This window comes from Poecilia reticulata, chromosome 15, assembly GCF_904066995.2.
Source record: "Poecilia reticulata chromosome 15, P_reticulata-male-v2, whole genome shotgun sequence".
Classification (NCBI taxonomy): Eukaryota; Metazoa; Chordata; class Actinopteri; order Cyprinodontiformes; family Poeciliidae; genus Poecilia; species Poecilia reticulata.
This window is the reverse complement of record NC_088844.1, coordinates 9,339,670-9,355,002: the sequence shown is the minus strand read 5'-3', so window position 1 is coordinate 9,355,002 and position 15,333 is coordinate 9,339,670. Positions and strand designations below refer to the sequence as shown.

At 40.5% G+C, this 15,333-nt stretch overlaps 2 protein-coding genes across 5 annotated transcripts in view; one reads left to right on the top strand and one right to left on the bottom strand.

Annotated features, from left to right (window-relative positions):
* Window positions 1-2,202, top strand: part of ccdc88ab (coiled-coil and HOOK domain protein 88ab) — a 69,921-nt gene extending 67,719 nt beyond the window's left edge. For 2 of the 4 annotated variants that reach the window (XM_017309029.2, XM_008428753.3), the window contains exons 38-39: window positions 55-146; window positions 1,190-2,202. In XM_017309029.2, coding sequence (XP_017164518.1) covers window positions 55-110 — 56 coding nt within the window. In that variant the 3' untranslated portion in view covers window positions 111-146; window positions 1,190-2,202. Of the gene's footprint in view, window positions 1-23 lie in introns of all 4 variants that reach the window. The other 2 variants (XM_081616157.1, XM_081616158.1) reach the window with 2 other exon arrangements.
* A 974-nt stretch (window positions 2,203-3,176) lies between these two features.
* camk2g2 (calcium/calmodulin-dependent protein kinase (CaM kinase) II gamma 2) overlaps window positions 3,177-15,333 on the bottom strand; it is a 62,597-nt gene continuing 50,440 nt past the window's right edge. The window contains exons 16-21 of the mRNA XM_008428756.3: window positions 14,876-14,920; window positions 13,001-13,055; window positions 9,654-9,729; window positions 9,454-9,548; window positions 8,971-9,222; window positions 3,177-8,028 (exon numbers count right to left, since the gene is read on the bottom strand). Coding sequence (XP_008426978.1) covers window positions 8,990-9,222; window positions 9,454-9,548; window positions 9,654-9,729; window positions 13,001-13,055; window positions 14,876-14,920 — 504 coding nt within the window. The 3' untranslated portion in view covers window positions 3,177-8,028; window positions 8,971-8,989. The remainder of the gene's footprint in view (window positions 8,029-8,970; window positions 9,223-9,453; window positions 9,549-9,653; window positions 9,730-13,000; window positions 13,056-14,875; window positions 14,921-15,333) is intronic.

Here is a 15,333-nt window from a genome sequence, read left to right as displayed (position 1 = left end):
AAAGTGGTTTGGTTTTTTTACAGATGTGACATAAACATTGCCTTTATCCTACAGATGTGGAGGGCAGAAAGTCTAAAAGCAGGAGCGGGGAGCCGCAGCAAAGCTGCTGAGCCCTCGCCCGTCCGCTACCATGCTGCGAGCGCGTGGTGAGTGAGCGCTGGATGAAAAATTGTTGGGTCAGTTTTGTCTCCATGGGAACCCCTACAACGTGGTTGTGTAACAGATGTCTCCCATCATGCTGTGCACTTGCTCCCCCCTCCCTATCCCTGCTTCCCTGAAAGCGTCCCCCACCCCCTCCTCCTCCCCTCACAGTTCCTGCGGTGCCAAACGCCTGCTCAGGGGTTTTCATTGGACCCGGCCTACTTGGCATATGGTCCATTTTTCACTACGCTGCCTGTTGTCTTGACTCACCAAGTGAAAGTCTTGGAAACAACACAGTCTCCCTCCATCATGCTGTGTCTTGTGTTGGTGTATAATGATGTGACTTCTGGCTCTTTATCAGGCTGCTGCATGGCTTTGCTCCTTCCCTTTTTGCATGTAGTTCCGGGCTAGCTGCTGCTTCTCTTCCTCTCCTTGTTGCATTCATGTTTAGCATTCATGTTTAACAGAGCCCCCTGGGGGAGGATAGGAGATTTTTTCTTTTTTTTTTTTTTTGCGTTGCTTCACAAAAGTATTGCGTCCCCTCGTAATAAATTTGCAAATGCACTCTAGCCTATTTTGTATAGTCACAACAATAACAAATTCAAATAGTTTGGACGTCTTTCTTTTCAGTAGGAATGGAAAGCCCATGTTTGACATGTGTTCATCCAAAAGATAAAGATGAAGATATAAACATGTTGGATAACTCACAAAGGAGATCTGAGCATAGAATTCCTACATGGAAAAACCTTAAATTGTAGGAGAAAGACTTTCAGTATTCAAGATGCCGCGTAAACTGACTACTAAAAACATTACAGTGATGTAACGCAAAAATTATTGCGTGGGAATTAAATACTTTTGCGAGGTAACGCCAAAAACAAAAAGAAAAATCCCCCTTGTCCATTAAGGGGCTCTGTAATGTTTACTGGTATAGTGAAACTTTTTTGTTTTCTCTTTAACTGTAGTTTTGCTCTATTTTCTTGCCAGTTTTCTTGTAACTTGTCTTTCTTTTCCAATTGTTTGCACTTCTCTTTGCTTGCGTGCGACTCAGAGAAAGGTGGCCTTGGAGCTGTGTGTCTGAAGCTTTGTAGAGCTAATCTTCTGCAGCCATCTACAGTGAGAAAAGATTGTATGTCCCAGATTCAACTGTTTTTTAGGAGATCCAGGACACTAGTGGAGAAAAGTGGCTTCCTTCTCTGTTTTTCTTTTCCTTGAATCAAGGAAGCAACAGTGAAATACTACAAAATATCACAATGACATTTCCCCGCCACCCCCTTAAAGACTGCTGTGACAGTTTGCCACTTTACTCCAGTGTGGCAGATCTTTGATGCGCACTAGTTGGTCTCTGTGAACTGATTTAAGTGCCAATGTTCACACAACGGCCAAAAAAAGCAATCTCGACCCAGACTTGAGAACTCCTTTTCCCAGATCTTCGTATCTTCAACGCCAGATGGATCGTCTTCTGCCTGAAGCCACAACTACATTCTTTAAACAGGAGGACACTCTTTAAAAACATGAAGCATGTCAGCACAAAAAAAAAAAAAAACGGTTCGGTTCCAGCTTCTGTTTTACACTGAAGAATCACAATCTGCATGGAGCAATCAATCATTACACTTTCTTAATCCGACCAAGAAGAGGATGGGGTCCGAAGGTTTAGAAGCCAGATGCGGTGGGACATAAAGCCATGAAAGTATTTGGTGTGTTGGCTTGAGAGGGAGACGGAGAGACTGAGCCTGGGAATGTTCAGGTTGCCTAGGAGACGATGTTTATGACCTGACACACTGTTTATCTCCACTAAAATCCTCCTCTGTCATACAGTTAACCATATGGTAGTCATTAATAGTTCCTCTCCTGCTCTGATGTACAGATATCACTAAGACTAAACAGTGTTGAGTGTAAACTTCTGGAAAGGCTCTTTGCGTCCGACTGGAGCAGGTGACCCGCCTGCAGAACACCTCCACGTTTCTGTTGTGTTGAACATGATGGTGACAATGAGACCTGATGTTTTCTCCTTTTCCACTTTTACATGTCTCCATTTGGTGTAATTAAAAATTATCAAGAGTACTGTGTATGTCTCCTTATTAAGCACAGTGGCCTTTAGGAACACACCTGAGTATTTATCTCCAGAGTTCAGCAGACGAACGTCTAAAACGTGGATGTCCAATTTCAGTCCTCGAGTAGCCTGGTTAATAAAAAAAAAAACAGCCCCTTGTCTCATGCTTTGCTGCGTAAAGATGGTCTGGACCTTCGACTTATTTGAGAAAATTAAGGTGTCCTGGACTCTGAAGTTTTAAATTTTACCTAATGTATAAAGTTTGGCCAACTCATTGCTATGAAGCCTACTGGAAATTTAAACAACCATCCTCTACTGCAAAGAGGGAAGTGCCGACTCGAACGAAGTGGCTGTTATTTCAGTGGTTGGAAGCGTGGCCAACGTGGACTCAACGACTTTATTCACTTCCTCCTCTGCCATTGCTATAACTTCAGGTGGTTTTCAGTTATAAAAACGGTGCACGACAGAATAATCATTCACATCATCTTCTGTTCGCCGAGTGGCCCAGTTGAGTTTTAGCCGGAGAAATCTAGCTCGATGGGAGAAAAAAAAAACCGGATGGAGCAGTGAATGGCAATGACCTTGCTAGTTCTTGAGGGTTGGTATTCTAAAACCTGAGTGTGCGCTCCTGGTCCAAAGCTTGAATCAAATGTCTGAGCTACTACAGTGTCTTTCTAATGACCTAATTATCAGATTTAGCTATGTGGAAACATTAAGACGCCATCGATATTCTTTCTGGACGATCGTGGTTTGATCAACCACTACTCTGGATAACCAGGATGGGAAATATGGAAAAAGGAGGGGGGGAAAGCCTTAGACTCAGGACATGTTTATAGATTTAAGAAAAATGTTTTGTTTGGTGAACAATGAAACCTGAATTCTTAAAAGGTCCAGGAGATAATTGTAGGTATAATTCCTCCAGATCAGATCTGCATGCTGGGAAGATGAATATATTTTGGTTACTTTATTAAGTCAAAACAAACCATTTTGTTGTAGGATTTTATTTTAGTCATGCAAAAAAAAATCCAGCATCCATTTGAATTTAGACACATGTAGCCCCTTCTGTTTGTAAGGTCACAATGCAATATATTGACTTTAAAAGGAGCAGAATTAAGCTAAGGCTTCAGCTAATCCTTTTTTTATGTGGAATAACACTTTTATATTTATATATCAGACAACCATTTCATGGTGGATGCAAATAAATTTCCATTTATCAACAGTGAAAAATTACCAGAAAGTAGACATACATGCATATTTGTTCCATTTGTAAAACTGCATATATAGTGTTCAGATTTTTTTTTCCTTTTTACTCTAACCCCTCCACCCCAAGATGTTTGTAGCATGTTTTCCCACATTTCACTTTACAGTTTTGAAGAAAGCATGTTCAGCATTTGCCAAAGTATTTGAACCAGTTTGACCTTTTTTTAAAAAAAGGAAAAGTAAGACCTTTAAAATCCTCGCGTGCTTTCTTTCGCATACCCTTCATGTTTGACTTCACGTTTCCTAGATAACGACATGGAGGAAACTACGGTGGATGGATTTGTGCATGTGGAGGTTAGTTACATGATGCTGAACCTTGTAAAGGTCTGAAGGTTTATATATTAAAACCCTGGAATTGTCAGGCGCACTTTCACCATCTTGTCCTATCCAGTTGGTTTCTGGAGTTAGGCAGGCAAACTTACAAGGTACCGTAAAAATCGAGCTTTCCTTTTGATTTTTGTGCTTTATTATATAATCTTTTTGTATTTTAGATACCTTATTTTCCCTCCCCCACTTAAATGAAACCAGTAGAGGGGAAACTCAAAGGGTAAACGCCGCTTATTTTTAAAATCACAGTAAATAATCCCTGTAATTAAAGATTAGGGGATAAACTTGCTATAATTTGGTATGTTATAGTAATCTTGCATTATGCCCCAAAAGGAAAGAAAGTTGTCCTAAGATATTGGACTACTGGGGATTTGATTTTACTAACTTCAACAATGTAAAATTGGTGTAAAAGACCAAGGTTGTTCTAAATACTTTGACAAATGGTGTCTCACCTTAGACTGGTTCAAGCGATGTACTACGAAGCAGGTTTCATACAGCCAGACTGAACTGATGGGAAAAGACTAACAAATGTTTCGTAGTGCTGAGGCTTTCAGTTTCAAGCACCGACTGTGAGGCATCAATATTTTTGACAAAAAATCTGAGTATACCTGGAAAAAAAAAACCTGAAAATTCAGTGAAAAACAAAAGACAAACCCAGACCGACTGTCCATCTGTCGACTGTTGACAATAAGTGCATCCACAACTCTGCCCATTTCTGTTAAATTCACGTTTGTCATGATCTTTTTAAAGCCAGAAGAACTAAGTTTCTTGAAACTTTGCATTAGCGTAAACGGACTCTTACTTGTGCCGTTGTAGCTGTACAATCATCAAATGGACAGTGAAAGGCAAATATTTTAGAGCAAGTAGCCTCACCGCTCAGAAATGGTTCAACATTACATTTTAGTCTTTTTATTTTTAAATACAAAAAAAGGAAAGGGGGGACAAAATGGCTCATGGCACAGCTGCAAAGTATATTTCAAGAAGGGAGTCAACAGTCTGACCATCAAGGTGACTGTGATGTTTGTGAACATAAAAGTTTTACTGGATAAGAAAATATTTTGTGTCTTTTGCTTTGACATGTGTTCCCCGTCACTGCAAACCATCAGCCGATATGCACTTATTTCAAAGATGTACATGATTACTTTACCAAAGTCGATAGCGACCATCCCTCTTGCATGCTTACTAGCGACAGTTAGCAAAAGCAGAATCTGACAAGTGCAGTTAAATCATCACAAGTAAAACATCCAAGAAAAAAAAATCATAAAATGAACCACGGCATCATTGAATTTGGGGAAAAGCCATCACTCGGCAATGTTTTCAATTGACAAGTTTCCTAATTTGTTATTAAAATCAATTTAATCATTGTGAGCTACAAGTCTGACCAGAGTAAATTTCAAAGACTATTTCTGCCTTTTATTGAAATAAGAAGAATCACATCAGCAATTAAAGATGAAACTACAGCATGTACCGCCACCACTCAGCTTTGTTTGATGGTAGATATGAATCTACAGCTGTTAATTTCATCTGAAGTTCCTCAGCACATCTAGAATTTGCTTAATCAGTTTTACTTCACCGCTTTCAATATTTTATTCTAAGGATTAAAACATTAGCTAAAATAACTAACATTTGTCGTAAGCTCTGCCCTGACTGTGACACTTGTAATTTACGATCACTAATTGTATACATATTCGACATGGTCTAATATTTAAATTTGACTTTTACTTATTAGCTGGTTACAACATAACTTTAATCCAAAACCCGTATATATGAATGTGATAACCTTTAGGTTTCATTATGCTCAGTTTTCAAATGTATTGCTTATTGCTTCATAGTACACCCCTCAACTCTAAAGCTAACCTCTTAAATGTGCTTGAACCTTCCTTTATTTATTTTATTACCCTCCTTTGTTTCAATCTTCCCATTGGTGCATGGGAATTCACCCACATACGATTGTTATCAAAATAAAAAAATACATTTTCAGATTGGTGGCATCGACACACAACCAGGCCGGTGCCCACAGCACAAACAAGTTACTCGGAAGCATAGAAAACATCACACAGATTCAGATTTACAAAGCGTGGTGGTGCAAAAGGGTGGAGGAGTGGACACAAGTTTTCATGGCATCTCAGATACGTCGATCGAACAGAAGCACAGGCAGTTTGTACAACAAGGCGAGGCTCACAGATGGTTTTCTCTTCTTAAAAGTTCGCTCGACCACACACACACACACACACACGACGTCGTGGTCAGAAGCGTCAGTCGACTTATAGCGCGTGAGTTACCATGGAGCAGCCTGGCGCAGGACAGACACTCAACAAGCCTTGCTCATTTGCTGGTACAGAGTCACACACAGCTCGGACGACACCGTGGAACAAACACAGAGACACACATGTGCGTTCTTGTCCTCCCCTCCCCCCACCCCTCCCTCCGATGAGGGAATCTTTGATCTCGTGTGCTTCTGTCATGCTGTGATCCAGACTGGAGACAACAGTTCATATAACAACTTTTCCGTATCATTTAAAAAAGTCACCTGCTCCTTTTATTTTCAACCTAGAAACATTGAAATGCAAACATCGAAACATTTATGACCACAACATTTAGAACAGAGACTGATTTAAAAAAAAATCAAAAGAAAAAAAAAAAGTTCCAGATCCCACTGATTAGTGTCAGTGAAGGTCCTGGTTGTAGCCCTCTTCCCATCAAATCCCTCTGCTGCAACCTGTTTTACATTAGCAGGACTTCACACTGAAGTACAACGAGCCAAGACCGATGACATACAGATTAGAACATGACCAAACCAAAAAAAAAACAAACAAAAAAAAGAGACGGGTTCGACTCCGTCATGCGGCGTTGCGATGGCAACGGGACCGCTTGGTGAAGGTCAATGATGGGAGAAGAGGGGGCAGAGGTAGAGTGAGGCGGTGAGATTTTTTTTGGCAAGCGTAACCTGGAGTTGCAGAAAGGTTCACTCCTTCAGAAGAGCAACAGCATCGAGTCTTTAAGTGTGCAAACAAAACAACAACAACAACAAAACAGTACAGGCCAATGGCTAGTTGGAGAAATCATGCTTTACCTTTAAAAACACACAAACATGAAACCAAGAGAGCGTCCACAACGCCTACTTGAAGTTCAGATTTGGACATTTTAAGGCAAGATTCAGATTTTCACCAACGCTGCCACCTTGTGTTCGGATTGAATCATTGCAGACCAAACAGATGGGGGAGCATCTAAAAAGTTCGACCTCATAGGAGCAGGGGGGAGGGAGGGTCACTGTGAGCGTGTGTGCATGCATGTTTGTGGCGATATCTTTGTATTTACAGCTTAAATTTAAAATTTTAAAAACTAAAATAAATCTCCTGCACAAGTTCCCTTCTTACATCCACAAAGCAATTAATTTCCCCATAGTTTCCTCAATATAAATATATCTTTATAGACAGTTCTATTAAATAACACCCATTTTTCTTAAAAAAAAAAAAGAAAGAAAAAAGTCAACCCAGAATGCTTTAAAAAAAAAATTAACCATCAACTAGAAAGTAACACAAAGCTCTCAACATATATATATAAAAAAAAAAAACTAAAACTAAAAGGTCCTTTCGGTAACATGAGGAGTTAAAACACTGCAGGGGCTAAAACCCGACTCCTAAACCAACCTGACATTAAGCACACGTTAGTCACTCATTCCCATGAACCTTACCAGCACATCCATATCCCAGTTAACTCAAACACAAACAATACTTGCATTAAAGTAAACACTTAGCTGCTCTGCTTCTGCCCAAAGTGACCACATCATTCCAAACATTCCCACTGCTCCAGGAAATCTTTTGAAGTGGTGATGAATATTTATATTTCTAACAATCAGACAAATCCGAGACCTGGGGGGAGGGAGGAGGGCAGGGGGAGGAGAAAAAAAAAAGCCGCGGTAGAACAAGGACCAGGACAGCATCACCCCTGTGTAGCCATCAGAAGCATGCACCGTCTGCAAGGCAAGGGCCCCCCAACAGCTGAGCCCCTCATCATCATCCTCATCATCATCATCTAGTAAGGGATGGACTGGATTGGTGTTGGTCAATCAAGCTTTTGAAACATTTTTTTTTTTTTTTACGTGTTTTTTTTTTTGTTACTTTTTTTTTCCTTTTCAAAGATTGTAATATTTTCCCCACTTTTGAGTATCCCGTGCAGCCTCGTCCCAGCCAGGATCCAGGCTCCACTCCGACCTCGGAGAGAAAAGTAGCTTTAGAGTTCAGGCAAACCTAGAAAAAAAAAATAAAAATAAAAATAAAAAATTAGTCTCTGCGCAGCTAGCTCACAGCACGCTTGTCAAACTACATAGTGAAAAGTAGAGCGGAGTGAAAGGCAAACATTTTGCGAATGTGTGCCGTTCATATTTGCAGGTCAGTGTGTGGAGTATTTTGCATAGATGTGGCAGATTTTGTGGGAGTTTCTGTGTCACACCCCGAAACACAGCTTGAACATAAAATTTCTTATTTTTTTCCATACCAGATCTAATTTAAAATCTTAATTTTTTTCTTTAGTAAATGAAAAAAAAATCATGCTCCTGGTAATAATTTGATGACGTGTTAAGCAACGAAATACTTCTTTATTGGTAAAAACGATAAAGTATATCTTCACAATTTATTCTTTATTTTTCATGTTGGAGTTCTCATAAAATTACTATTTAATTCTCATAACGTTCTGATAATATTCAAAGTTTTTCTCACAATTAAAAAAAAAATAAAAATCATAGCCTAGCCAGCAGTCAACTCTGAGTTGACTTCAAAGTCTAAATAAGCAAAAGCCGTAAAATCGTGCTTTTCAAACAAGATGGCCGCCCTGAGCGTGCTGACATCACTCTGAACTACAAAACCCAACAAGTGTGTATCTTAAAAAAAAAAAAAAAGAATTCAGATTTTCCAAAAATAAAATATTGAAAAACGCAAAATTTGATCGAAAAAATAATAAAAATAAATTGCCATCTAGTGCTAGCTAAAATTCAGAGCAAATAAATGAAACTTTACCAGGATTCACAGGTAATTAGGGCGCTTGCACAATAGCAAAGGGCGACGTGACAGGAGGCCTGAACACACCTGCACAGGCTTAGTGGCTCTAGGCTCCCTGCTCATCATGCTGGTCAAACGCGACATAAACCAGGCGCTGACCCCCCCCCTCCTCTCTCTGTGCCGCTGCTGCCTCACCTGGGCCTGGGTTGTCCGTTCACTGCAGCGGTGCAGCCGGTGCTCCTGAACAGTGGAAGTGAACGTTGAGCCACTTGGCGTCGCGCCGATGCCACACGCGGGTCTCTTCCGATTGGCAGGATCGAGGCCGCCCCTGGCCGTCCATGTACTGCGTCAGGCGGATGTAGGCGATGCAGGCGGCGTCCTCGCCGATCAGATGCACGTGGGGGTTGAGGATGGTGGTGTGGACCGGTTTGCTGTTTTTACTCAGAACTGCAACAACACAAAAGGAGCAAAACCCGCTGTGGGTGGTTTATCGAAAACGGTGAGTTTTGGTAAAAGACGCGCGTTGGCTTGTTGAAATAATTGGAAGATGAAAGTAACATGTTAAAATCGACTCGTGTTTATGGGACATGAACCAACCAAAGGAACAAATGCATTGGTTTTTTTTTGTATATATGCCGGGTATAGCGACTAAACGGAAAAGAGTCTTGAGGAGCTTACGATTCTCAAAGTAGAATTTGTGAAAGTCCATGCCCTCCACCAGGTTTCCAAGAGCTTCTGGCTCAAAAGAAGTCAGTCCAGGATCACAGATTCTCCTGCAGGAAGACAAATCAATTACTGACCTACAGAGCCAACCAAAACTAAATCTATTCCACATGTTGCCCAGGCAATGACAAATTGATTTTAAAAAAAAAACTTACGTGTAAGCGTCAAAATCCCCGTTGTTGATGGCTTCGATTAGCTGCTCCGTCATCTTTATTATCTCTTGTTTCCGAGCTGAAGCAGAAACAGGAGGAGGAGGGGCACACAGCCAGGAAACGTTACAGAAAGTCAGGAATCGTCTGGAGGTTAAACCACACCGCTTTAAAACCACTTCAAAACACACCAAACACACTTCAGTTTGGGAACGCACACTCAGCTACCAGGAAGCAGGTAAATGAGATCGTAAAATACCCAAACAGTTACCCTGTTGAGAACATGTAATACCTACATCTCCACAGAACTGGATAAACTTCATCCACCCATCTGGTTGTAAATTATGCACTTACCCATGACAAACTCTAAAGAAAATCTAGCTGGCTAGCAAAGGCATGCTAGCAGCTAGTTAGCAGTAGCCTGGACGGTCGACTCGGAAAGCAAATGTCCGAGTGCAACTTTAACTTTTGTCAAAGAAAAATTACACAAGAAAACACCCCCCCCCCCAAAAAAACCCTGAATATATGAAAACGTCCTATCATGACAAAACTGCCATTAAATTACTAAAGGCAAACTTGAAAATTTAAGACCTTACTTTTAAATGAATGAATTTAAGACTTTTTAAGGACGCGCGGACAAACAGAGCTGTTACAAAGGAGTTAACGAGCAAAGCGAACTAAAAAAAACAACAAAAGAAACAACCTTTTGCTGCAGAAAATACCCTAACATCTGCATGTACGTTTGTCCATAAAGTCTTTCATCAGGCGTAGGCAAAATGGGCAGAGATAAATCTCCAACAAACCATTTCCAGCCTGCTGTCTAAGGCGTCACACAGGCCCTTAACGCTCACCCTGTCGCCTGCAGCTTGAAGTCTGACTGATCGGACCCCGGCGTGGGCCCACTTCCAGCTTCCTACAGGGAACCAATCGCATATCAAGGGCATTTGGTCCAATTATATGAATGGCCACTGAGCTTTATTCTACACAGTCAATATTTACAGAGATTTAGAAAGAAAATTGAGAAGCAGAAAACTGCAGTTATATCATCATGCCAGCAGATGGCAATGCAGGATAGGGAGCAGAAACAAGTTTGGTTGAGATTAAGAAGAAGGAAGGAGGACTCCTTTACTTCCTTTTTAAACGATGGACCATTTAGAAGGGAATTTGGGGTAAATGATGAAAAATCGATGTTGGCTGTAGAAGGAAGACTGGAACAGAAAATAACCTGCTGACTTACAGGTGGACGGTGAGGAGACGCGGTCTGCTGCACTGCCCTGTCCCTGAACTCTCTGTACCAGCAGCCACTGCTGTTTGTCAAGACAAACACACAAAACACACACAGATGGTCCACCGACAGGCAGCCTGAAGACAATAAGCAAGCCCGCAGGATATAAATATCCCAGTTGGTCATTTGAAATGACACAACGAGAAGGAAACTGCGAAATCCCACCAACACTTCAAGCACAACGCGCCATGCAAGCTGACAACATCAGCAACACTCAACACCACCTCATCTGGACCGGGAACAAAATGAAAACACAACGTTAACACATTGCAAAACACAAACAGGTGGGACGTTCCCATTTGGCTCTGCTAACTCACAGTGGCCTTCATTGACGTTTCCCTGTAGATTCCGGTAATGACCCATATGTTTTAAACAGGATGGATGGAAAGGAATGGAAATTACATAATACTAAATAATATTATTGCTGCACTGCTTTACAAATGCATTCACCTCCTTTGAACCTTTTCACATATTGTCACAGTCGCATACTCCAATGTATTTACTAAGATTTTGTGTAACAGACATGTTACACAAGTGTAGAATTGTAGATTGTCAGCAAAATTGTCCATTTCATTACAGAAAATCAGAGAAAAGTGCGCTGTGCAGTTCTGTTCAGTCCCCGTTACCTCGATACCCCGAAGCAAAGTCCAGGCCAACCACTTGCCAGAATATTAATTAGGATATCAATACCATTTAGGCGACTTCAGAAGTCGCTCAATTGGTCAAGAGTCCAACTATAAACACAGTAGTTCTGTGAAGGCCTCAGAGGTTTGCTAGAGAGCATTACTGGACATCGTGAAGATCCTAGATAATGTTGTGGAGACATTTTAAGGAGGAGATTTTAAAAACAATCGTCTGGAAATGTAGAGAATCAACAACGGAAAAACCTACCAAGCCTTTCCTGGGCTCAAGATCTGTCTAACCTGACGAATCTGGAGCTATTTTGTGAAGATGTGTATATAAAAGTGTTAGTTTCAAATAAGGCTGAATACAAACACACACCACAATTTCCCAATCATTTTCTGTTCAACAACTATGTATTATTTAGCTCCCCTTTCACATTTAAGCACTATTGTGTCTTGATCTGTCACAAAATGTACCAGTAAATCAAAGTTTGTCTTTGAAAGGTGACAGAATGTAAATGTTTGAGATGCATTCTACATTTTTTGCTCTCATTTCTGAACCAGCTCGGCTTTGTAATTAAGTAGTAATCCACATCATATCCAACATTATGTGATGTATGTCACGTTTAACTCTCGCAAGACGACAATCAGACCAATTTTTGGAAAGCAGCTAAGCTTTAAGGATGCAATGATGTGAAACTCTGCTGGTAATTTGGACCATTTAAGATGTATTTATGCCTTTCTATGGAGCCTGATTCACTTTGGAGCACGTTTTTATGGAGAAGAGTTTCCTTAAAAATGGATAAAAAGTGGGAGAACATATTTATCATCCTTCAAGAAGAGTCAGTGACAATGTTCAGGAATTTGTGTTTTTTAATTCATTTTTGCATTGATTCTGCTTACATCACAAACACTCTTCATGTGGCATTAATTTATAGCAAACTCTCAACTCTCAATGTGCCAACACTTAAAGTAACCGCAATATGATAAACGTGGGACCTATCTTTCCTCTCCTAACATTTACTAATGGAAACTTTCAACCTTGGCATTTTTCAGTGTCTGACAAAGCAACATGCAATTATCACAAAAAATAAATAAATAAAGAGTAGAAGCGTTGTGTTGTTTGGTAATGAGGTTCCTTTTTTTTTTTTTCCCCCCTCTTTATTTTCTTGGAGAAAAGCAAACCATTTACATGCAACACTTATCTTTCCCGTGATGCTCATCTCACTACAAAATCCTCAAGACTCCCAGCCCTCACCCAAGCTCTTTGTTGTGGAATAAGAGTTGACAGATGCCTTAAAACACCAACCCTGCAGTCATGCATTACCTCAATACAAAAGGAAGGAAACAAATTGTCATTCTCTTTTTCTCCATCTCTCTGATCTGAAAATGCCATAAAGTGAGCCGAAAGAAGCATGCGGAGAACGTGAAAGTTGGACAAGTACCTTTCCTACCTTTCATCTCCTCCTCTTCGGCGTTATTACAGCTCTCTGTGGAGCCCTGTCAAACACGAAGGGTTCACACAAAAAGACACACGGACAAAAGACAAGAGGAGAGTGGGGGAGGGAGGGGAAGAGAGAGAGAGAAAAAAAACAAGTTTTTCTTTGATGTTGAGTTTGATGACTGAGACATGATGGACAGCTCTGGACACAGTGCCTGTGAGGACACAGTCAACCTGACGGACAGATGGAAGGGTGGATGTCTCCCTCCCAGGAGCACAAACCAGCCGAGGCGGTGGCCGCGGGGACACGCACAGAGCCGCCCGCACACGCCAAGGCAGCTGCGTGACAGATTCATTTTTAATCATTCATTTAAGTAATGTCTGGCCGCCTGCCGGCCGTGTCACCGCTCTTCAAGAGGAAGAGCATGTCGGGTGACAACGCGAGAATAGAGTCGGTATAAAGAATATCTTGTTCGAGTAACACTTTGTGAGCTTGTGAACTAATCTGAGAAGAAGACCGTTTATGTTTTCGTAAAGTCTGATGTTGTTAAAGATGATTTTCACAAAATGTTTTATGTTATATAAATCTGACATTTGTGTTTTCTTTAGAAGTTCATAAAGTAGTGTCTACATCAAGGATTCTTTTTTTTTTTTTAACTATTTTACTCGGTTGATGAATCTCAAAGCATTTATTTGGATTTTCATATTTGCTCAACTATGTTTCTGGTTAGTGGGGAAATAAAAACTCCTATTCTGTTGCATGGATTACTTAAGAATACCTGGATTTTCAGAATAATCTCAGTATGAAGAGTAAGTTTGAAAAGGTTAAGTCGAGCTAACAAGGTTTAGGTAAAGGTAAGCTAGCTAGCAGAGGGCTCACTAAAAAGGAATTTATAACATCTATGGAAGGCAAATTTTGAATTCTTCTTGTGTGGAATATTTATGGACATTTACTGTAATTTCAGTGTGAAGAATAAATTAGAAATTCAACTGGTGGAATAAAGCTAATGATCAAAGTCAAGTTAGTCAAGCTAACAGAGCAGGGCTAATTGAAGAGAGCATTTCCAAGATCTAAAAAAGTCAAATACCTACTTGTGGTGAGCATTTATGAACAGTTCATATAACCTAAAATCCAAAATTCACTTAAAATTTTAAGTAGTGCAATCAAGCTAAAAAGTTCAACATTGCCAAGCTAGCTGCTACCAAGCACAGGACAGTTTCCATGATCCAAGTCAAATCTTAAATTTTCTTCGAGGAGATCATTTACAGACAGACAAGAGCAGTTCAAATGAGTTAGAAATTCAAATGGTAAAGTGAAACAAACATTAAAAGTGAAGGAGAAGGGGCTCCTTAAAAATAGTTTCTAAGTTAAGCTCAATAGTTTGTTGTTCTCATATCTGAAAAAGTCAGATACCAAACTCCTAAAAACTAGAAAAAGTGTGACAGCAAGGGGCAAAACAATCAGGGCCTACATGTAACCAAATGTTTGGTATAATTAATGAGGTATGCAAATATTAGACTCTGGGAGAAGTTTAGAAATTTACTCTTGATCGGCCCTGCTCTCCAATTTAAGCTCCATCTGATACATGATATGAACTACTAATAACTACCCTACACAGCCTTCCTCCTAAAGGAAAACTACAATTTTAACGAAGCAGACTGGATTGTAAAAACAAAAAAAGATCTTTAACAACGTATTATTAATTTAATAAAGCGTGAAACAATTTAAGTTAATCCAAAAGAGGCAGAAATATATTTTTGCTTCACAAAAACACAATTAAATCTCCATGTTTTGGTGTCTGAGATGTTTTCTTTATCAATGCGTACTCTGATCAGTGGCATGGGCTGGTGGCTTCAGGTCGGAGGAGGAGCGGCTTACCTTGGTGCCGTCTGTTGGGTTGTGTACAACAGTTGTCTGGGCTTCCTGGGGGGAGGCAGGAGACACTTTACCATGCAGGGAGGGGATGGATGATGCCACGGAATAACAGCATATTCCACGAAAACAGAGACATACAAAACAATCCCAAGTACAAACACAGCAGGGCACAAGAGCGACAGCACAGACACTGTTTACGGTAGATTGTCAAAGGCACAGAGTTCGTTTCCCCCGCACTGATTCTGTGACCAATAGAGTCTCCAAAACGCACAAAAATGAACAAAAACTACACGCATTCACCAACGAGGCCATGACTGAGGAGGAGGATTCTGTAAGACATGCATGCAGTGCAGACTTCATGAAGCGTACTCATAACCTGTAAGTCGTTGGAACCATGTGCGGTTCCGTCGATATCGACTGGAAAGCTCACGATCAAAAGCAGCAGATAAAGCGCCAACTAC